The sequence below is a fragment of the Podarcis filfolensis genome, assembly GCF_964270895.1.
Source record: "Podarcis filfolensis genome assembly, chromosome: 13".
Lineage (NCBI taxonomy): Eukaryota > Metazoa > Chordata > Lepidosauria > Squamata > Lacertidae > Podarcis > Podarcis filfolensis.
In genome coordinates, this window is record NC_139615.1 from 16,537,337 (window position 1) to 16,559,799 (window position 22,463).

A 22,463-nucleotide genomic window follows, 5' to 3' on the forward strand; every position below is an offset into this window, starting at 1 on the left:
TTGCTTTTTTGACGTATAAAGCATGTGTGAATCCTGCAATCTGTTTTGCCTGTAGTGAGGCTAATGTCATTGTTTCTACATAACTCCTGCATTTCAAAGACTTGTTATTAATGACAGGTTCTTATTTGTTTGCAAGACAAATTACAACACCAACATCAAGAGAAAAAGTAATGTTTAAAAACACAAAATCAACTATAAACAGATGTAAAATTTATCACAAATCAGTAGATCTGATGCATCAGCACAGCTGAATCTACCTTTAGGTAGGGCCTGTGCGAACAGGTGAGTGGCAGGTTCCTAAATGCCAGTATTATCTGTGCCTGCCTGATGTTAATTGGAAGCACATTCTAAAGGACAGGTGCTGCTGTGCTAAAGCCTCTGGTCTTAGTAGACATAAGACCAATCTCAGGAGCATCCAGCACTGTTTCTTCTAGCAATCAAAGTCACCAGGTGGGAGTATACAAGGTAAGGTGCTCATAGCTTGTATAACTTGGCTATAAGCTTTGTATGTCAACAGCAACACCTTAAATTTGTCTGGCAGCTTATTGGCACCCGCTGCAGATTTTTCAATACAGGTGTTATTTGCTGTTGGCAGGGCACCTCTTTAACAGCTTTGTGGCAGTTTCCAAACCAAACCAATTGCAACGATCCACTTCTGACTTTTGTGACATTTTGGTTGGCCCTATTGCTATGGAGGATGTTGTTGTGTTGATTTGTTGGGGGGGCACAGTTGCTGTGCAGATTTAAGATGCTGTAGCCTTCATTCTATTTCTCTAGAGAAACACAGAAACTGAACTTCTGTTGAGAATTTCAGACAGAACAAGGACCATTGTCCCTGCTTTCTCTAGCTAACAGCACCTGATTGAATTCCAGTTCCCACAATTCTGGGAGGAGAGGGCTATTAAATAAAAGAAAGTGTGTCTGGCTGTTAACCCGAAGGTTGGTGGTTCAAGACCACCCAGGGATGGCCGTGGGCAGGATTCCTGCATCGCAGGGGGTTTGACTAGATGACTCTCGCGGTCCTTTCCAGCTCTTAAGATTCTATGACGTGTTTGGAGCGGTGGGGTGGCGGCCTCCTATTCAGAAAGCAAACCGTAAAGACTGCCTATACTCCCAAAAAGCATCTGCAGAACAGAGGAAGCATTCTGATTTCATTGTATTCTTTTACACGTTGCTAAAGGTAGCATCTAGAACTTTTAAGCGCCAATTATTTCAGTGTAAAGTATGCAAGCGACGGGTGTAACTCTAAGCGGGTCCACTGCTCAGCCTCTGTGGCCGCGTAAACCTCTGCAAAAGAAAAGGGACTGCGCTCCCAGTTAGCACCGTTCTTTCTCTGCACATCTATGCCAGCTCCGATTGGTCGAATCCCGAGGGTGCGCCCGCAAAGGGATGTCGGCGTTATAGAACTAGACAAAGTGAAGAGCCACCAACGCCGCCGCTGTTCGTGACATTCCCTAACAGCGCAATCAATGTTACTGAGTCCAACGGAGCTTGCTTTCAGGTCAGTGTGTAGAGGACTGCAGCCTAACACAATAGAGTTTTCCCTTTTGCTTTCCAATGCACAGCATAGGGGCCGATCCTATACACACCTGGGAGTTAAGTCCGTCGAATTCAGCAAGTCTTGCTTCGGGGGAGGCGCCCCTTCGCCAACCTGGTGCCCTGCCATCAGCTCATTGATTTAATTTCTGTTTTTCACTCCTGGGACGAAACTGAGAGCTGCCCGTACAAAGTAATGAAGATATTCTAGATTTTAGAAGAGTTCATACTGGGCAGAAGTGAGGCAGCGGTCAAGACGGGAGTTCTTGCTCGTTCTAACTGGGATCTTATTTCATGTGTTAAATATTGTTTAAGTGTGCCTATTATATGCGACAATAAACATAAGGAAAGAAATAGGGTGTTACGTCTAAACTTTTGGGCTGGTCTTGTGTGTTGGTTCTGCATAGGCAGCACTCTGCAATTTCCAATTCCCGATTCCCAAAATATCTATGGTCAATCTCTGACATGGCTGCACAAGCTCTCTCACATTTTAAAAATCACTTCAGGGGAGCGAGTGAACGTGCGAGACGAAAAGCAACGCCAGCGTGAAGGCGCGCCGGAGAGACCCGCGTACTTTCCTATGATACACCCCGCCAAGCCGCCAGCGAAAAAAACCGGAAGTCAAGGCTGCGTGAAACGCCCACTTTCCCTATCTCGGCGGCCTCCGTGCGTCTCGACACCCCTCCCATATACCACCCTTGGTCTCCCATGAGTTCCATCTCGATTATCTCTATGATGCCGGAAGTAGCGGTCATAGAAGCGGTAGCAGAAGAAGGGTGCGGGCGGAAGTGGGCGAGCGCTGGAGGCGGAAGTTGCGGGAGGTGAGCTTCCGCTTCCGTTTTGCGGAGAGTCCTCCCGGCGCCGCCGCCGCCACTGCCACTGCTGCCGCTTCTACCCTGTCCGCCGGGAGAGGCCCGGAGCCCCCGCGAGGGCCATAGAGAGGGGCTGGGGTAGAGCGGTCCCCCTCCCCCTTGATCTCTGGGCATTGCCAGGGAGACGAGGTTGTCCGGGGCGGAGTCCTCCCTCAGGCTGGGCCAGGCCGAGGTTTCTCCAAAGGGACGGAGCCGTCGTCTCTCCCCGCTCCCTCCGTCCCCGCTGCCCGCCTGAACCCGGAATCCAGCGTGACGCCTCACCCCAGGTAGCCTTTGCCCAAGGAAGCTGCTCTGAACTCTGACCCGCCGGCCCCGGAGTGATCTCTGACCTTCCTGCCTGCGTGACCTTTGAACCCAGCCCCCTACCCGATCCAAGTGCCCCCCGCCTCACGATCGCAGTTGGAAACCCTTCTTGGCCTCGTTCCCCGGGAAAGCCCCACTCCTGAATCGCCCCCCCCCCCGGTGGTCTGGCAAGCTCCCTCCACCGGCGGCCCTTGCAACCCCGCAACTTGTCAAGATCCCCCCGTTTTCCAAAAGAGACCCCTGGCGATGCCCCCTGGCTGGGGGAAGTGGGGAGGCGGAAGCACCTTCTCTGGACCCTGAGGCTCTTGGGGGTGATATTGCTGCTGACTCCTTCGCCCGCCTAGAGCCTCCACTCACCTGGGGCTCATAAAAGTGTGACCAAGAGAAAGTTGCCCGGAAGATCTGCGGAAGAAGGGACACCGAGATATCGTTGTGCCCAGGTGAGTGGCTGCTTGTCTGTAGGCGAACATGGCTGGGAGGTGGTGGAGGCCAGCCAGGAGGCTGTGTGGCAGCAACCCATATGCCCTTTCCTCTTTCCGGGCTGTTAGATTTCATTTCTGCCCTTTCATTTCAAACCACCCAAGATCAGCTCACGGGACAGGCGTGTCCTGCAAGAGTGAGTGGGAGAGGAAGCGCTCTCTGGCATCTCTGGAGTGAGGCCTGCCCGGTGAATGCAAGATGAGTTATGTTGCTGCCAAGTTGTTGGGAAGGAATTGATTCAGTGGTTCTTGGTTAAAATAGAAGGATTAGCACCCCCTCCGACTTCCAGCAAATTGATAGTGGGGCTTTATTATTTTTATCTTTGTTTATTGAATTTATATACTGCCCAATACCTGGAGGTCTCAGGGCGGTTCACAGAACAAAATCAAAATATAAAACCACAAAATATATAATCAAAATAAAAACAACAACCCAATGACACCCCCCAACACATTTTAAAAAGAATACAGAATATTAATGAATTCCAGGGTTGCTGGGGGGAGCACCTGTTAGAGGTTAGAAAATTATGAATGGTGTTGAGAGAGAAGAAAGATAAATTATACTCTTTTCTCTGAAATACTAGAAAAGTAATTGACAGAAATTGATTGGGAGTTGGTTGAGAGCAGCAAAGAAATGCTGTTTTCTGATATATGTTCATTACAAAATGTGCTGGTGGTCTGCTTTTTGGTGGCTTTAGCACAGTGTTCAAAATTTCCCAGGCACGTTTTGCTACTGGGACGGATCCAACTGCGACTACGTGGAGATTTCTGGGGGCCAGGTTGGCGACCACAGTTTAAAACCTCTGCATTGGTCCATAGTTAATACCATTTCCATTTCCACTTTGTGTGTTTCTCTTTCTTGCATACTGGGCCAAGTGAGTTGTTGTAAGAGCAAGCTACAGTCAAGCAGTGTAGTTGAGGTCATAGAAGTGTAGCATTGGAAGGGAGCCTGAGGGTCATCTAGTCCAACCCCCGGCAAATAGACAGTCCGAGTATGCGAGGTTTAAGGTGCCATTTGGTACCTAACTTATATATTTGAGTTTCTAACAGTTCTTCTGCAGAATGCAAACGACAGAATTTGTTTCCAGAAGATGTGGCCAGTGAGCCAGGCAGCTTGAAGAAAGAATAAAGCTGTCAAAGGGTGGCTGTACTGGCTTCAGGATCAGAATTTGTATGCCTCTGAATGCCAGGTGCTGGGGAACGCAAGCAGGAGAGTGAAAAGATACCTGTGTCCTGCTTTGGGCTTCCCATAGGCCTGCGAGTGGCCATGGTGAGAGAGAGAGAGGATGCTGAGCTAGGTAGGCCTGTGGTTTGATCCTTTAGAGTTCTTCCTACATTCACTGAAAAACCTGTCAGCGATTATTGCCAGTAATGATGATGGAACCTCCCTTGGCAGAGATAACATACCTTTTGTTAACTAGATGCTGTGGATGAGCAACAGGGAACACTTGTCCTGGGACACATGGCTGACTATTGTTGGAGATGGAATGGTAGGCTCCAGCAAAGGGAATATTGTGTGATTTTTCAGCTTGTCAGAGCTACAGGAAGCTTAAGCTTGTTCCTTGTGAAATCTTTGCTTCTGAAGCAATTTTGGGTGGGGCGGGGGAGGCTATACTTTGGCCACTTGCTCTTTCATCCAGACAAGCTCCTCTGCCTGTATAAACACCTGGATTTCCTTTCTTTTTTTACTTCTTTACTTTCTAGCTTGGTTCTCATCCTGGATGCAGGAGTGGGACCCTTTGCCTATCAGTGCTGGCTTTGCCACAGAGCTTGTTGTTCTGGTGCTTGAGTTTTCAAGGTGAGGAGTAGGAGGAAGAGAAATTGGAGCGTGGCTTGTTCCTGCTTTCTGCCTCACTCCTCCAGGCCTAGGGCCTAGACGCCACCCCTGCGGTTTTGTTGTGGGTACTTATAGCAAAGCAAAGGTACTCTGTGCATATGCCAAGTTCCTCTTTTTATTATTATGTCCTATCTTGCAGTGGTAAGGCCTTGTTTAAAATTAGAGGAGGCATGAAAGTAGGGCAGGCGCCTTGGGATTGGACAGGTGAGACAGAAGAGATTTAATGGTCATTGGGAAAGATGCATGTCTTGGGGCGGGCAAAGGTACAGAACTGTAAGACCAGAATTGATCTTCCAGCTGTTTGACTTTGAACTATTTTAGGGTCATTCCTAACTGCTTTGCTTTTATGTATTTTATGTTCTCTTTTTGTTTTTTTATGTTGTGAACCACCCTGTGATCTTTGGATGAAGAGCAGTGTACAAATTTAATAAATAATAATAATGTTTTGCTCCTGCTGCTGCTCCTTTCTAGGGTTTCAGACAGGAGAATACAGTGGTGCCCCGCAAGACGAATGCCTCGCAAAACGAAAAACGCGCAAGACGAAAGGGTTTTTCGGTTTTTGCGTCGCTTCGCAAGACGATTTTCCCTATGGGCTTGCTTCGCAAGACGAAAACATCTTGCGAGTTTGTTCCCTTTTTTCTAAAGCCGCTTGAAGAGGCGCAGTTGCGACGGACCGTGCTTTGCAAGACGAAAAACATCGCAAGACGAAAAGACTCGCAGAACGAATTAATTTCGTCTTGCGAGGCACCACTGTAGTTTGGAGGATTGTCTGAATGCAGCTGTTGAGTCCGAGGACCGTTTTTCTGTGTAAATAAGGAGCCACGAACAAATAATTTTCTGGGTTCCAGCATGATAAATTGTGACATCATGGGTCTTATGGTTGTGAGTGACGGGGCAGATTCCCCTAAAAGACTTGGATACCAGATTCCTCCCCTACCCCCCAATAATTTCTGCAGTTAGTAAATGTAGATCACTAAATGCTTGAAGCCTTCACCTGGGTGCGAGACAGCTTATCAGTGTAATACTGCAGGCTGACTCAGTTTCCTGGCCAGGAACCACCTGGGAGAAGAACCATCATGTAGTACAAAGGAAGGTAATGGGCAATTGGCACAGTTACGCTGTGCCAGGCAGCAGAGGAGTGTGAGCTCCTCCTCCCATGAGGGGGTGGGTGGTGAGCAGAAACAAACGCCAGGTTCAGAATTTCGGTATTTGATGATGTAAGCTGGGAAGGGTTGTGGGCAGTGGGTGGTGTCATAGGCTGGAGGGGGAAAACGTGGCATTTTAAAAACAAGGTTTGAAAAGGCGAGAGGGCAGGAGGAGAACTCCATGTGAGGCTGGCCGGGAGAGGCTGTCTGATTTTGACCCAAGCTTGCTGAAGTTATGAGGGGAGCATCTACAACAACAATTTATTACTTGTACCCTGCACACCTGACTGGGTTGCCCCAGCCACTGTGGGCAACTTCCAACAGAATATAAAAGAACACAAGACACACCAGACATTGAAATCTTCCCAAAACAGAGCTGCCTTCAGATGTCTATGGAAGGTTGTGTAATTATTTCTTTGACATCTGACAGGAGGGCATTCCACAGGGCGGGCGCCACTACCGAGAAGGCCCTCTGCCCGGTTCCCAATAAACGAGAGACACTCTTGGGGTGTAATGTTCTGCACTTCCTCCATCAAAACCCAAGTGTAAATATGTGTAAATAAACCATACTTCTGAACGACACTACAGTCTCTGCCGTGCCTCACTCCAAAGAAATAAAAACCCTGGTTAACACCAAGACCCCTGGCATCTCATGTATCACTCGGCAGAGATTGGAGTGGCCAGTAACGATATATTATGATGTTGCTATGACTGGATGTCAGAGGCCAGTAAGTTATTGCTGGCTCTGAGATGCCTCCAGGAACGCCATCGTGGGTTTTGCTGAGAGACCACCCACTTGTGCCCACCTGGTTGATTGTGTGTACTGTTTTCACACTTTGTAAACCTGCAGTTTACTCACTTTATGAATATTTACTCTAAACAAATAAGAAGCAAATACAAACTGCTCTGCCTAGTAACTTAGTACCAGCACTTGGTTCTGGGCACCTTGTTATCTCTAAACAGGCAGAGGTGCATGGCCTGCAAGCAGCTTGCAGACCACTTCTGGGTTGTTAACTACATTTACATTTCTAGGGCAAGGGTAGCAGTGTGGTCAGGCAGGCGAGTTGAGCAATGTAGGCAAAGGAGAAGTGAAACAGAAAAAAGCAACTCCCGAAAGAATTCTACCCTGCCAGACAGTGTAAATGCACTCTTTAGTTGTAAATTAGTTGCTTTACTTGTTAGGTTATTGTAACTTAAGAGCCCTGTGGGATCAGGCCCAAGTGACTAAGATGCTTCCAAGAAGCCCACAGGCAGGTCATGGAGGCAATAGCGTTTGCCCACATGTCATGCCAATGACGGCTCAGTTAGATGAAGCTCCCCTCCTTCTGCCTGTCCTCACACCCTTTTAAAGGCAAGTTGTGGCACTGAACTCTGTGACTTAGGTGTGCATTGTATGCAGAGAGAGGTATTTCCTTTGTCTGCCCTGGATAATCCAAGAGTTTGATTACTGATTCTTGTACAGTGGTACCTCCGGTTATGAACTTAATTCGTTCCAGAGGTCCGTTCTTAACCCGAAACTGTTCTTAACATGAGGCGCACTTTTGCTAATGGGGCCTCCCGCTGCCGCCGGCGTGTGACTTCCGCTCGCATCCTGGGGCAAAGTTCGCAACCAGGATCATCTACTTCCGGGTTAGCGGAGCTTGTTACCCGAAGCATTCGTAAGGAGAATGGTACGTAAACCGAGGTTCCACTGTACACCACTTAGAGATATTTTTATATTTTGAGCGGTATGTAAAAGGTATTATTATTATTATTAGTCAAGTGGCTCTTACCATTTCGGCTAAAGCTTGAGTGAAATTGCCCTCCTGTAACTCAAACCCACCAGATCTAGTCTGGACCTCTAAAGCAGCAGAGAAACAAGTCTTTGCCTCCGTCCATACTCGAAGAGTGATATCAAGACGAAATATGCCCACTTCCTTTCACCTTTCCTCACAGGGTTTGTTTACCATCCCATTCCCATCTTCCTTCCCCTCCCCTGGACCTGTTCCGATCTGTCTCCTCCTTTCTTACTGAAGAACACAGGTATATCAGTCACCAGAACTAGAGAGAGGATGTAAGCTTCACTAAGGAGCAAATTTTGGTAGGTCTCAAGAGAATTATTGTGGTTTTTTTTTTGTTTGCGTATGCTTCTCTGTGACATTATTTGTATCCTGCCCTTCCTCTGAGATGCGCAGAGAGGTGGGGTAGGGTTGAAGCTTCTTCATGGCCAAACTAGGGCATAACTTGCATTTCTCACATACAGACCCAACAGTTTAGTGATTGTGCTGGTTTTGTATCATTCTGTTTCTGATAATGGCCAGATTGAGAACAAGGCAGGAAATCCATCCACGTGCACTGGTCTTCTTTTATTAGGCACTGTCCACATATTTTCGTCTCTCCCTTAGGGACTAGAAACTTTAAAGAAAATTATGAGGACATGGGGTTCTACATCCAGTACAAATTCCTCCCCTCGCAGTTACAGAATGCACACATCTGTGCCTGGTTAGTGCACTTCAAAGCGCAAGGGAAATAAGTTCTGCCAGAAAGAAAATCAAATTCTGTGTGTAGAACAAACTACCCCAGCTTCCATGTGGAAAAGTCCTTGCTCTGTGTAAAGCTGTTCAGAAGGCACTTCATTCCCAGCGCAGCTCTCACAAAGCTTGGTGGACTTTTATCTTCTTGCTGTTGAAGATAATTCATGAGTGGCACGACACTAGGGGAAGAGCAATTATGTGGGTCAGTGATGTGCAACTGAAGAGCCTGGAGAGACAAATAATAGCAGAGACTAAAGCAGTACAAAGCGCAGAAACTTCTCTTTTTTTAAAAAATGCTTTTTATTGGTTTTTCATTTAATACCAACAAACAAATTACAATAATATTCAACGGCCATTTACCCACATTCTTCCCCAACAGTCTGCCGAGCACTGACTTCCCTCCCTCCCTTCAACAGGTTTTCTTGTTTCAGTCACCTTACCCCAGTTTCTTCTTATATCCAGTCAGTCTACGTCATAAGATTTATTTCAGTCCTGCCAGAGTCTTCAAATTTCTGCAGTTATTATTTATATAGTCCATAAATTTACTCCAATCTCTTTGGAATTTTGTTTCCTCCTGATTTCGGATCTTGCAGGTCAGTTTTGCTAGTTCCGCATAATCCACCATCTTCGTCTGCCACTCCTCTATTGTTGGTAAATCTGGTACTTTCCATTTTTGGGCTAACAAAGTTCTGGCAGCAGTCGTAGCATGCATAAATAACCTTTGATCTGCTTTTTCTATTTCCTCTCCCATCAAGCCTAGCAAAAAAGCTTCTGGCTTTTTTGGGAAAGTGTATTTGAATATCTTTTTCAATTCGTTATAAATCAGTTCCCAAAACTGTTTCGTTTTCTCACATGTCCACCACATGTGGTAAAAATCTCCATCTTTATCTTTACATTTCCAACATGTCTTACTACTCATCCTATACATTCTCGCCAATTTAACAGGTGTCAAATACCAACGATACATCATTTTCATTATGTTCTCTCTTAAGGTGGTACATGCTGTAAATTTCAAGTCTAGATTGGCTTACAAGGCAGATCACAATTAAAAGGGTTATGTTGAGGTGTGGCAGAGGCAGTCGGTCATACTGTCAGGGTTCGCCTCCAGAGAGAAAGAAGGCAAAAAGAATTTTAGGTGGACTAAGAAGCTGACTGATAATAAACTCGTAGAAGCAGCCTTTCTCTTAATTCATGAGGTCTAGCAACTTGCTAATAAAAAAACCCTGACATTCTTTCTAGGACCTCCGTGGATCACCGCATTCTGTGTTGGATGCAAGATTCTACACATGCTTTCCTATGAAGTTAGACCACTGGTCTGTCTAACGCAGATGGCAGCAGCAGTTTTCCATGGTGTCAGGCTGGAGTGAAAACAGACAGGAGGCAGGGCTCAGACAGATGCCTTTGTCAGAGAGGGAAGCATCGTTGCAGTCAGTTTGCTGGTTAACTTGAAAAATCTGGAGTCTAATTGGATTGTAATCCCTGCTGTCTACAGTAAGAATACAGTGATTTAGTGGCACTGTTTCATCTAAACTCCCACAATGAATTCATGAGTACCACCCCCCCCCACACACATCCAACCAGTTATTTTCCTCGTTTCGTCAACTATTTTATCTCTCTCCAGTTATCTGCAAACATCGCTTGGATTTGCAATACCATGTTTTTCATTGTTTAAGAGTTTTCATCAAATGCGAGACACGGGCAGGGGTGGAATCTCTTATCCCAGAGGCTTTGTTTAGTAGTCCAAGTAATCATTCCGTCCTCTTGCCAGACTGGGATGCAGGAGGAGGAAGGGAGGGCAGAAGGGAGATTTTAAAAAATGATGGCGGGGAAATGAGTGCCCGTAAGCAGAGGCTTTCAGTCCATTTCTCTTAGCAAAAGTAGCTGTCCTTGGAAACTGTGAAGGAGGGAGGGCCTTTGCCAAAGATGTGTTCATTGAGAGGTTATTTGGAGTTGCTCACAGAACAGGCTGCCGCCCCAAGCCTCGCGCACCTGGCGGGACCTCCCGCCGGGCGCGCAAGGCTTGCGGACACCTGCCCGAAACACCTCCTCCGGAGGGCGCCCCGTGCTTCGGGCTGCAGGCTCCCGCCCGCAAGCCTTGCGAGCCCGCGGGAACTCCCGCCGGGCGCGCAAGGCTTGCGGATAGCTTCCTGAAGCGTGGAGAGCGAGAGGGGTCGGTGCGCACCGACGCCTCTCGCTCTCCAGGCTTCAGCGAAAGCCTGCATTCGCCGCATATAATAATAATAATAATAATTATTTATTATTTGTACCCCGCCCATCTGGCTGGGTTTCCCCAGCCACTCTGGGCGGCTTCCATAGAAACCAAAAATACACTAAAATATCACAGATTAAAAACTTCCCTGAACAGGGCTGCCTTAAGATGTCTTCTGAATGTCAGGTAGTTATTTATCGCTTTGACATCTGATGGGAGGGCGTTCCACAGGGCAGGCGCCACTACCGAGAAGGCCCTCTGCATAGGACGCACACACATTTCCCCTTCATTTTTGGAGGGGAAAAAGTACATCCTATAGGGCGAAAAATACGGTAAATGTCTGAACCACTGAACCGTACTTTCTCAGTGGCTTTCCTTTTAACAGTTAAGAAATCAGTGCTTGGCTAAAGTTGATGTTGAATAAATCTTTCTACATCGGGGATGTGGAATATGTGGCTCTCTGGATGTTGTCGTTTTGGTGGTTTATTATATAACAGGGATTATTCCATCTCCTTGTACAGGTTGAAGAGTAATAACTTTTCTTTACAAAATTGTAAGCTATCTTTAACAAAGTCCCCCCTGGTATCCCTGAAAAAGCCCCCTTTTACTGAGATCTTAGAGAATACAGTGGTACCTTGGGTTAAGTACTTAATTCGTTCCGGAGGCCCGTACTTAACCTGAAATAGTGCTTCAGGTTAAGAACAACCTGAAGCACCACTTTAGCTAATGGGGCCTCCCACTGCTGCCGTGCCGCCAAAGCACAATTTCTGTTCTCATCCTGAAGCAAAGTTCTTAACCTGAAGCACTATTTCTGGGTTAGCGGAGTCTGTAACCTGAAGCGTATGTAACCTGAAGCGTATGTAACCCGAGGTACCACTGTATAGTCTGATCCAACTAGCACGAGTAGGTGGTGGATGGGGAGCCACATTGGTGCAATGATTTATAACCGCTGGTTCCTAAGCCAGGAGCGCCACTAAGCTAAGCTCCATTCAGCTGAGTGTTGCATGCATGCCATGATGTGGTGGTCTCAGACGATGGCTGTGTGCCCCCTCCCTCTCCCACTGGATCTTCTTCAGCCGCCTCCAGTGTGCCTGTTTTGGAATTCTACGGCTTGGAAGCAGCGTAGAGAAAAACCGGAAAGGGGTGGAAGGTGGAAGTTTCCAGAATCTGGCCACAGTGACTCATTCCTCAGCTATGTGGACTTCCTTCCTTTTGACGTTTAAGAATGTTTGGGGGTCAGGCAGGGCCAGGGGCTCCAGGAAGCAGCAGATGGGTTTGGGACAAATGCAGCGAGTTGAACTTCTTCCAGCCTTTGCTCCTCTCGGCTCCCAGCAGCTTGTCCCTTCCTAGAGACCCCGAGAGCTTTGCCTAGTCCACAGGTGCGGAGAGAGATTGTTGAATCCAGTACGTGATGATAGGAGGCTTGAGGAAAGTGTATATTGTGTATGTGTGCATGTATGTGTAGTTGCTGGAGTGCTAGACTTAAGACTAGGGCAATCACACAAACATCTACCATCTATCACCCAGTGGATAGAATACCGCGCTGCCCTTTCTATGTTTGAAAGCATGGCTTATCATCACCAATTTCATTTGGCCTGCCTATGTTAATTAATATGTTTAAATCGAGACTGGTGGAATATTCTTATTGCTAACGTCATCTTGCAATGGGTGTTGTGGTTTATTAGTTATTTGGGTGTTTTTTCCCTGTTACGTTATGAAATACCATATTTTTCACTCTATAAGACGCACCCAGTTTTTGGAGGAGGAAAACAAGAAAAAAAAATATTCTGAATCTCAGAAGCCAGAACAGCAAGAGGGATCGCTGCGCAGTGAAAGCAGCAATCCCTCTTGGTGTTTTGGCTTCTGGGATAGCTGCGCAGCCTGCATTCGCTCCATAAGATGCACACACATTTCCCCTTACTTTTTAGGAAGGAAAAAGTGAGTCTTATAGAGCAAAAAATATGGTAATTGGGGAGGGGAGGAAGACTGAGGTTCAACTCCTTGCTGGATTATATAGCTTACCAGAATGGCCTAGGGCTGGCTGCTGTATGTTGGCCTGACCTATTCTACAAGGCAGTTGTAAGGATAAAAGGAGGGGACTATTTAAGTCACCCTCAGCTTTTGGGAGGAAGCATGGAATAAAAATGTGAAATAAATGTTCTGAATAGTGGATCTGGATCCTGGAGCCTGATGCTCCTTTGATCAGAGGGAGGGTATGGCATGCATCATTCTTCTTTCCCCATCTTCTCCCCACCCCGTCCCTAAACAGGGTTGGGTGTGACACTCTTTGGGCTGCCTTTCACATCCCAACAGGTTGGATCTCCAAAAATTGTTAGACTGCAAATCCCATCATCCCTGACATTGCTGCTTGGGAACAATGGGGGTTGTAGTCCACCAAACTCTGGAGAACCAAGACTGGGGGAAGGCTGCCCGGGGAGGTGGGCGTTGTTCGCCTCTGTTTGAAGTGCTGGACTGGAGACTTTTTGCTTCCAATCCAGAACAGGAAATTCTTACCCGGCTATTGAACAGCAGAAGTTCTGAATCCCCCCTCTCCTGGTTTTGTTTGCTTCTAAAGTGTCTAGCCCTCAAGAATGTACAGAGAAGCTTGATATAATGTGGAAAGATAGGGAGAGTTCTTAGAAAAGAGGAAGGGGCGGAAGAGGACTTCCTTTGGTCTGAGGGAGAGGGTGGCTCCTTCTGAATCCTTTACGAGTTATCAGAATGAGAGATACAGATTGAAGCAGCAAAGCCTCGGAGAAGGGGACCGTTTCTCTTACCACAGACTAAAAAGTTGCTCTCCTTCTCTTGCCAGGCGCGTCTTGGAATGGCTGCCATGCCTGGATGGCTTCGGAGGGTGCCCGCGGCACACTAGGGACCCTCAGCCAAGCAGCACCAGGGCGGCTGCGGTGGCCTCGCCCCTCGGGAAGCCAGCCAGGACCCGGGAGGCCACCTCTCCTGGCGTGAGCCGGGCCCGTCTCAAAGCCGTCAACGGGAAGCTTGGGTAAAGGGGAGGCCGCCCTCCCCGCCGCCCACTCTGACAGCCGCCGCCATGTCGACCTCCTCGCTGCGCCGCCAGATGAAGAACATCGTGCACAACTACTCTGAGGCGGAGATCAAGGTGCGGGAGGCCACGTCCAACGACCCCTGGGGCCCGTCCAGCTCCCTCATGTCTGAAATCGCAGACCTCACTTACAACGTGGTGGCCTTCTCCGAAATCATGAGCATGATCTGGAAGCGTCTCAACGACCACGGCAAAAACTGGCGTCATGTCTATAAGGTAACGAGCTTGGCGGTGGTGGATTCAGTTTCCCCTGGTCATGAAAGGCGGCTCTGCCAAATCGAGGGAGGTTACTTAGCTCAGTTGTAGCACGTGCCCTTTGCCTGTTTAAGGCCTCAGTTTCAGGCCCAGGTAACTTGGGGTGAAGCAGCGATAGGCAGTATTTTCCCAGACAAGGGCCGGGTTTGGGTTTTGGTGACCCATAGGGGACCACATGATTTGGGGGGGGGGGCGGTTTACTACCAGATGGGGCAGCAAGGCCAGATCAGAAAGGCACAGAGACGGTATCTCAGCTGCAGGGAAACCGCCATGAGTACCACTTTGCAATTGCTTTTCCATTGCATAAGGAAATATAAAACCTTGAGCTCCCCCAGCGCCTTGCCTGTGCTTGCTTCTCCTTGGTGTGAGCTTTCTTATATCTGGTGAAACTGACGACGTTGCTACTTTCCAATGGTTCTCCAAATTCAAGCCTCGTGGTTGCAGAGTGACAAGTGAAAGTTTTGAAGAGAAGTACTGAAGGATCTTGGCTGGCACAAGGCTGAGAAGGCGGTCCCTCCAGGGACCTTGGACTAGAGTCTCTGCCAGTTGGGGAGTTAACTGTTCTGGCCTTATTGGAACATTTGTTCTGATTTGGTATCGGACAAATGTTAGATCTCGTTTTTAGAAGCCCCTCTGGCTAGTGCTTTGGGCCTCTTCCACCACTCTACTTCTGTGAAGAATTACGCACAATCTTTTCTCCCTCTCTCGTAATACTTGAATGACCTTCCTCATCCTGGCACCTTCTGTATGTTTGGTTGGCATTCAGCCAGCAATGCCAGGGATCAGGTGTGCTGGAAGCTGGAACCCCGTTTTTCTCCTTCTTCTTCCAGGCCATGACGCTGATGGAATACCTGATCAAAACGGGCTCAGAGCGGGTGGCGCAGCAATGCAAGGAGAACATCTACGCCATCCAGACGCTAAAAGACTTCCAGTACGTTGACCGCGATGGCAAGGACCAGGGAGTCAATGTGCGGGAGAAGGCCAAGCAGCTAGTGGCCCTCCTCAAAGACGACGAGCGTCTCAAGGAGGAGCGGGCCCATGCCCTCAAAACCAAGGAGAAGCTGGCCCAGACTGCGACCGGTGAGTGCTCATTCCCAGCCGGGTGGCCTCAGTCAGGCTGGCAAGCGTTGCCTAAACTGTTTAGATGGGTTGTGGAGCCTGTATGGTGTGGCTGTTAGGAGCAGCCATTGCCAACCTGCTGCCCTCCAGATGTTTGAGACTTCAGACCCCAGCCAGCTTGCCCAGGTGGCTGATGGGAGTTGTAGTCCAAAACATCTGGAGGGCACCACGTTGGCTGGGATGGAGTATAAGCAGGTTCAGATCACTACATAGCTGTGAAATTAACTGTGCAACTTCAGGACAGTTGCTGTTTCTCTAAGCTCAGGAATGGCCAGTGTGGTGCCCTCCAGACGCTGATGGACGACAGCTCCCATCATTCCTAACCCTTAGGCATGCGGGCTGGGGCTGATGGGAGTTGGAGTCAGACAACACCTGGAGGGCAACACATCTGCTACCACAGCCTAAGTTATTGTGCAGGGTTGCTGTGTGAATAATACAGTTAGGATACGCTCAACTCCCCCGTGCACAACCAAACTGCAAGGCACACTACATAAAACCCAACTCAAGGGGGATGGGATAAACATTTTTATATAGAAATAATTTTTCAAATGTTGTTTGTAGCGAGCACAAGCAGTTAGAAGGGGAGGTGTGAGCTCTCCCTTGACCCCCTCCCAATTGAGTTAAGAGTGGATTGTTTGGGTTCTAAGGCAGGGGTAGGCAGAAGGTGAATTGGAACCTGTTGATATATCATCACTGAATTGAGGTAGATAAAGATTTCTGATTCCCAATCGTTTAACAGTGGCAACAATAAAACGCTCCCCTTCCAAATTATACCACTGGCATGAGGAATGCTTGGGGGCAGTGGCTATAACCAGGAGTGAATGTTTGTTAGGAAGGAGAAGGAGCTCACTTTTCTTCTGCTTTTCAGAACTAATCCCAGTGTTCAGCATGGGTTTAATGCCCAATGTCCACCTTTTGCACTAGGCTCCAGTTAGTGGATCTTGGGGGTTCTAGTAAAAAACAACCCCAAGCACTCAAAGTAGATTCTTCAGGCTTGAAAGGCCTGTTCCAAGGTGGTCTCTTATCCTGGTCTCCTATAGCAGGAATGGCTATAGGCAGCCCATGAGCCAGATCCACCTGCAAAACAAACTGAGGTGAGGAGTGTTAAACAAGGTGCAGTTAGGCAAAAGTGTGCATCATTCTGTTTGTAAGGAAAAGCAGCAACGGAATGTGTGGGTTTGTGCTTGCGCTGTTCTCTTGCCACCACCTGCTCAGGCTGGGAAGACCAAAGGTCCACTTCTAGTTAGCACCTTGAGGTGAGTCCTTGAGGAAGGTATTGCTATGCCTCTGAATACCAGTTGCAGGAAACTGCAGGCAGGGAGAGTTGCCGTTATGCTCAGGTCCTGCTTGCATGCTTCCCACAGGGATCTGAATTGGCCACTGTGAGAACAGGATGCTGGACTAGATGGGCCATTGGTCTGATCCAGCAGAGCATTTCTTATGTTCTAATGAAGAATGATAGTTCCCCAGGCCTTCTTCCTCTGTACTGAAATAACTTCTCACCTTCTGTGTAGGTCAGACACCCCCAAACTCGGCCCTCCAGATATTTTGGGACTACAACTCCCATCATCCCTAGCTAAAAGGACCAGTGGTCAGGGATGATGGGAATTGTAGTCCCAAAAACATCTGGAGGGCCAAGTTTGGGGATGTCTGGTGTTGGTGCTTTCTGTAGCTGGAAAACTCTTTAGTGCTAGGTCATACCAGACCAGGACATCATCTGAGCCATATGACGCAGCTGTAAAGCTAAGCAGGTTCAGGCCTGGTCAGTAATTGTCTGGGAGTTTTAGGCATGCCACTGGACTTTCCTCATGGGAGGAAAGTGTGATGTGGATATAATATTTTTATTGCAGAGCTTGACAGTCTGGACAGGAACAGGAAGCTGGATTCTTCTGGCCACCAGACCACTTATGGTGGAAAATATAGCCTCCCTTAGCAAAATAGTGGGTTGTTCCCATGGAGTAGCCTTCCCCAACCTTGTGCTCACAGCTTTGCTGGCTAGGACGGACGGCAACCTCAGCCCAAAACCGTCTGGAGAGCAGCAGGTTGGGGAAGGAGGCTGGAGAGATTAGCAGATGGTGCACAAAAGACCCTTCTGTGAGGATACGGGATAGAAGAAAAACCACATGTTCCTTTCTTGGGTTGTTCCTTGCAGTTGTCCTGGGAAGATCTTTGGGGCCCATCCCTATGTTCTTCCCTGTTGGTTCTCCTGAAATGTTACCTGCTGAAATGTCAGAGACAGCCGCTCATCCCTGATAAAATGTGGCTCTGGCTCTGCAGAACCACGTTCCCCTCCCTCTTGAACTTGGCGGGTCGCCAGGCTCAGAGGCTAAGTTACAGGCCTCTGTGATCTGTCAGTGCCCCCTTTCCATTTTGATAACCCCCAGATCAAATTCCAACTCTGTTGTTTGCAAAGTGCCTGGCAGGGCAGAATGAGATAAGGAAATGGGAGTAGCTTTTGCTTCCTATTCTAAACTGCTCAGCAGAATTATGAGGAATTGGTTAAACATTAGAGGCATGTAATAAGCAAGAGGCAGGGGGAATTTCTGTCTTCCAGTCTGCTAAAAGGGCTACAGCCCATACTGAATGAGCTTATCATTTACCCCTTATCCGTATTCCCACTTAAAAACACCCCCACCCTCGACGTGCAGAGAGCCAGTCTGCTGCTATTTATTCTTCTGGTGAACACCCAAAGTCCAATGCTTCAATCACACAGACCACCTGATCTCATTCCTAAGCCCATTGATTGAAATACAATACAATAAATTCCTGAATACAGTCGCTTCTAAAGTGGACTATAGACTTTAAAACTATAAAATCACAACTGCAGATAAATAAAAAGCAGCAGCAGCAGTTCCACTCAGCCTACGGCAGTCCTGAGCATTGGCCTCTCACTCTTGGATGTAGCAGGATTCCTGCGGTGATTTTGGGCTGGGATAGGACAGGAGGACCTGGAACAAGGCAGGTTATCCTGATGAGAAAAGCAGAGAGTGGGCAGAGCCTAACTAGAAGAGATAGTAGAGAGCACTTTTTATTTAAAAATAGCTCCCACCACCACTTCAGTCAGGTATATTGGGTGACCCCAAGTTCTGATTTTGGAGTAAGAGAAGAGGCCATATCTCAGTGGTCAAGCGTGTGCTTTGTATACAGAAAGTCTTGGGTTCAACTCCTGGCATACCTTACTTAAACGAGTTGTATATCAGGTGCTGAGAGGGACCTCGTTCTGCCTGAGATGCTCGGGAGCTACTGCCAGTCAGAGTAGAATAGGTATGGGGGAACTTTTGGCCCTCCAGTTGTGGCTAAATGATAAATCCCATCAGCCCCAGCAAGCCTGGCCAATGGCCAAGCCTGATGGGAGTCAGCGTTCAGCCACAGCTGGAAGGCCATGGGTTCCCAACACCTGAAGTAGACAATACTGTGGTCTAGATGGACAAATAGCCTGATCTGTTCTAAGGCGGCTTCTTGATTCCTTGATCTGGCTTGTTCTGAATTCTGCTGCTGTTGCAGATTAGAAGTTCCATTTTTCTCTTCCTCTTCTTCCCACCCCAGCCTGTCCCTAGTACTGGCAGCATTGTTGGTTTAGGCCTGAGGCTTCCGCATTAGCTGGCCTCTCTTCGGAGGACAAAGGGTGTGGACTGAAGCTTGGATGGAGCCAAAAACTGTTTCTCAAAAGGGTAGTTGCTGGAGCCTTCCACGTGGCTTGGAAGACATTAAGAAACAACTGCAAATTAATTGAGCTCTTTGCCTTTGATTTTAGTTATCCTAACTCTTGATTCAGAACCTGCTTTCATGCTGGGTGTGTCATATCAGTTGAGTTTTAAGCCCAGCCCTACAAGAAGTGTGCTCCTTTGGTCTTGCGGAGAACTGACTCTCTAGCCTACCATCTCTTTCTTTAGGCTCATATAATAAAGCCACAGTGATTCCCCCCCCCCCTTAAGTTGTTAATTGGAATAGCCAGACAGGTTCCAAAAGGGCACATAAGCACTCTGGATAGTTCCAGGTTGAGGGAATCCCTAAAGGTCCGCACCTCGACAGCCCAACTTCTGCTCTTTTACCACCCTTTTCCGTTTCCCAAATTAACACATTGTTTCCCATCCCTTTATATACTGTTCTTCCCCCCTCAATTGCACCCTCATCCCCAGTCTGCCATTTTGATGGGCCCAACATAGATGGTGAACATTCTGTGGTTGCTAGGCAACTGCGGGGCCTGTATGAGTCTGCTTAGAGGCCTAGGAAGCCACATCTTTGGTGTTTACTAAGCCCTTCCCCAGGCCCACAAAACTGCTCAGTGTGGCTCCAGAAAGCCAGTAAGTGGCAGCTCAGTCAAGTTTGGGAATAAGTATCTCATTTCTCCACTGAACAGACGGGACTTGTTCCTGAGCAAGACTAAAATATGCCAATGACTCCCCTTAGTTCATCGGAGATAATTACATTTTTGCTCCTTTCCATTCCAATCCACCTCCTTCTTTCTTTCTTTCTTTCTTTCTTTCTTTCTTTCTTTCTTTCTTTCTTTCTTTCTTTCTTGTCAAGGATGAGATTTGGGAGACACCAAGCTCTCCAAATATGCCCTGTACATTTTGACAGATTTGCGTTATCTGAAGAGCACGCAAGCGTTGGTTACACAAAACCTTTTCCCGGTGGGCAAAATAACTTTCCCATTAGCTGACACAGAGCTCAAAAGCTTGCAGCCTCCCGTTTGCGAGAGGAATTTGGTCTAGTGCTGTCGTATGTATTTCGGCCGGGCTTGTGAGAGAGAGAGAGAGAGAGAGAGAGAGAGAGAGAGAGAGAGAGAGAGAGAGACTCAACAGTTCCCTGCCGGGTTTCCCTCTGACAGGGAAAACATGCCCACAGAGAAAGATTAGTGAATCATCTGGCAGGCAAGTTCCTCTTTTGAGGGTAGATCCATGTACCAGGCTGGCAGAACTTGTTCCCTTGAGGAGAAAGTGGTGGTGGCGGTGGCGATAATGGAGGAAAACTGTAATGACCTTGACTATAGCAGGGAAAGCCACTGCTCTCCCTTTCCTCCCTCGGCCAACTCCGTCTCAGCCATGGCCGGAATCCCACCTCCATGACACTGCTTTGTGCGGTCACCTGCATCCCTGCGCTAATGAGGGATGGCAGTTGGTGCCAGGCTGTCTAGGGGGTGGGGTAGACTTCTATTCAGGTCATGGCACAGCGGCTGGGCCATTCTCCTCTCTCTGCTCTGTCACCACCCCCAGCCATCTCTGCCAAGGTTTGGCCAGAGACTGGGGCTGGATCTTCCACGGTGTGACGGCTGTTCCATCCATGTGCTATTAGCTGAACCAGGGTCCTTATTTCCCCACCCCTCTCCTGCGCATGCTAATTGCTGACATGTATCAAATGTGAACCTCATGCTGCAGTCAGGTGTGCCTCCTGCTAGTGGTTAGGGGAAATGTCCACCTGCTTCCCCACAATTTCTGCAAATTTCTAAAACTGATCGCGGTTTATCCCGTTGGCTCAGAGCAGATGATAAAGTTAAAAAGGATTGCTTTTTTATTATTACACTCTGCATGGTGTTTGACAAAGTTGCAAGGCACAGCTCCCAGCCTGGAAAAACTGGAAAAATAAAATATGTTCATACTCTAAGTAGGCCAAAGTTAGTGCTAGCTGCTCAGAAATCCACTGAGCTCACAGAACCATCAGAGCCCAGAATACAAGGGGCCTGGAGAGATTGTGGGGCAGAGAAACATAACCTGCCGCCAGTTAACTGCACACCCACTTTTTCTGTAGTGGGTCACTTTTTGCCGTGGAGAATTAGTAAAATTTCAGGCCCCTGAGCAGCTAAGGATTTCGTATAGGATTTCAGTCCGTCCTATGATGTGGCAGCTTCCTGGGATTTGGAAATGCTTCAGCCGTGACTTCAAGGCTTCCCTGGTGTTAGAGCTGAACAGTGTGGAAACCCTTCTCACTGTTTTAATTGGGTGCCCTTGTCCAAGCTATGGCTTGTCCATTTGTACCTTCTCTGGCTGAGCAGAGATTGGCAGCTGGGTCTAGTCAAGTCCTAGTCCACTGCTGTGTAGGGGAGGGCAAACTTGTGGGATTCATTGTGTGCTTTGCAGCTGGAGCCAAATTCAGAGTGGTGGGTTGGGAGGGGATGGAGTCAGTTACCCACTAAACCCCATACTGGGGTAACCTGTGTGTGTTACAAATACAGAGCTACACCTGAGTTACCATAGAGCAGGAACACAAAAGTTTAACACTGATTTGCAGAAAAGCATAGTCTTGATAGTCCTGTTTTACACTGAGGCTGAAAGAGAAGCATTTAGCACAAGGGCAGCCATGGGAAAAGGTATTCAGTTGTGTGTGTTTTTTACATTGCTATTGTTTAACTCTTGAAAGTCTGAACCCATGCTGATCTACTGCAAATAACCCAGAGATCTATAAGGTAGATTCCAGTTTGCCTGCCCTTCTGCTGTTTTTATTTTTTTACAGGTATTAACAAAAATTATATACTGCTTTATTGTAAATAAAACCTCTGAAAACCACTACACCATGGTTTGCTTTTTGCTCTCTCCAGTGATGCTACCTCCCCATAGCACTCTTCTGCCTGCTGTGTCCACCTTGGACACCTTGTCCACCTTGGTGGTATTAACCCTTTCCTTTCCCACCCGCTTTCTTGTTTCTCAGCTTCTTCAGCTTCCTCATCTTTGGCAAATGCCCCAGTGGAAGCGGAGCAGGCTTGGCCCCAGAGCAGCGGGGAAGAGGAGCTGCAGTTACAGCTGGCGCTGGCCATGAGCAAAGAGGAAGCGGAGCAGGTAAGCGCCAAGGTAAATCTGTCACTGGCGACTCTTTGGATGGGCGGGGAGGGAAGGGATGGTGGGGGTTGTGGACGTTTGGAGAGAGATGTGGGTACGCCCTGCTCCCCCAGATGAGGGGATCTACTGTTGTGTTCTCAAGGCTTCTCCTGCAGGCAAATAATAAAAGCTGACTAGGAAAGCAGAGCTACAAGCTCTTTTAATTTGGCACTTTCCTGGAGGAAAAGCCTTTCCCTCAGATCCAGCTGGTTCTGGCTCAGAAGCGGGCAGTCCATGGAGGTGCTGGCCTGCTAATCTGCTTCCTGAGCATGTCCCTTGTATTCAGAAATGGAGCCTTATTCAGCTCTCCCCTCCCACCATG

At 48.0% G+C, this 22,463-nt stretch overlaps 1 protein-coding gene across 10 annotated transcripts in view; it reads left to right on the forward strand.

The window, feature by feature from the left end:
• Positions 1-2,342: 2,342 nt before the first annotated feature.
• The window catches only part of EPN1 (epsin 1), a 32,325-nt gene continuing 12,204 nt past the window's right edge, over positions 2,343-22,463 (forward strand). For 2 of the 10 annotated variants that reach the window (XM_083584053.1, XM_083584056.1), the window contains exons 1-4: positions 2,362-3,151; positions 13,707-14,171; positions 15,041-15,290; positions 21,975-22,114. In XM_083584053.1, coding sequence (XP_083440179.1) covers positions 13,944-14,171; positions 15,041-15,290; positions 21,975-22,114 — 618 coding nt within the window. In that variant the 5' untranslated portion in view covers positions 2,362-3,151; positions 13,707-13,943. Of the gene's footprint in view, positions 3,152-13,706; positions 14,172-15,040; positions 15,291-21,974; positions 22,115-22,463 lie in introns of all 10 variants that reach the window. The other 8 variants (XM_083584059.1, XM_083584062.1, XM_083584060.1 and 5 more) reach the window with 6 other exon arrangements.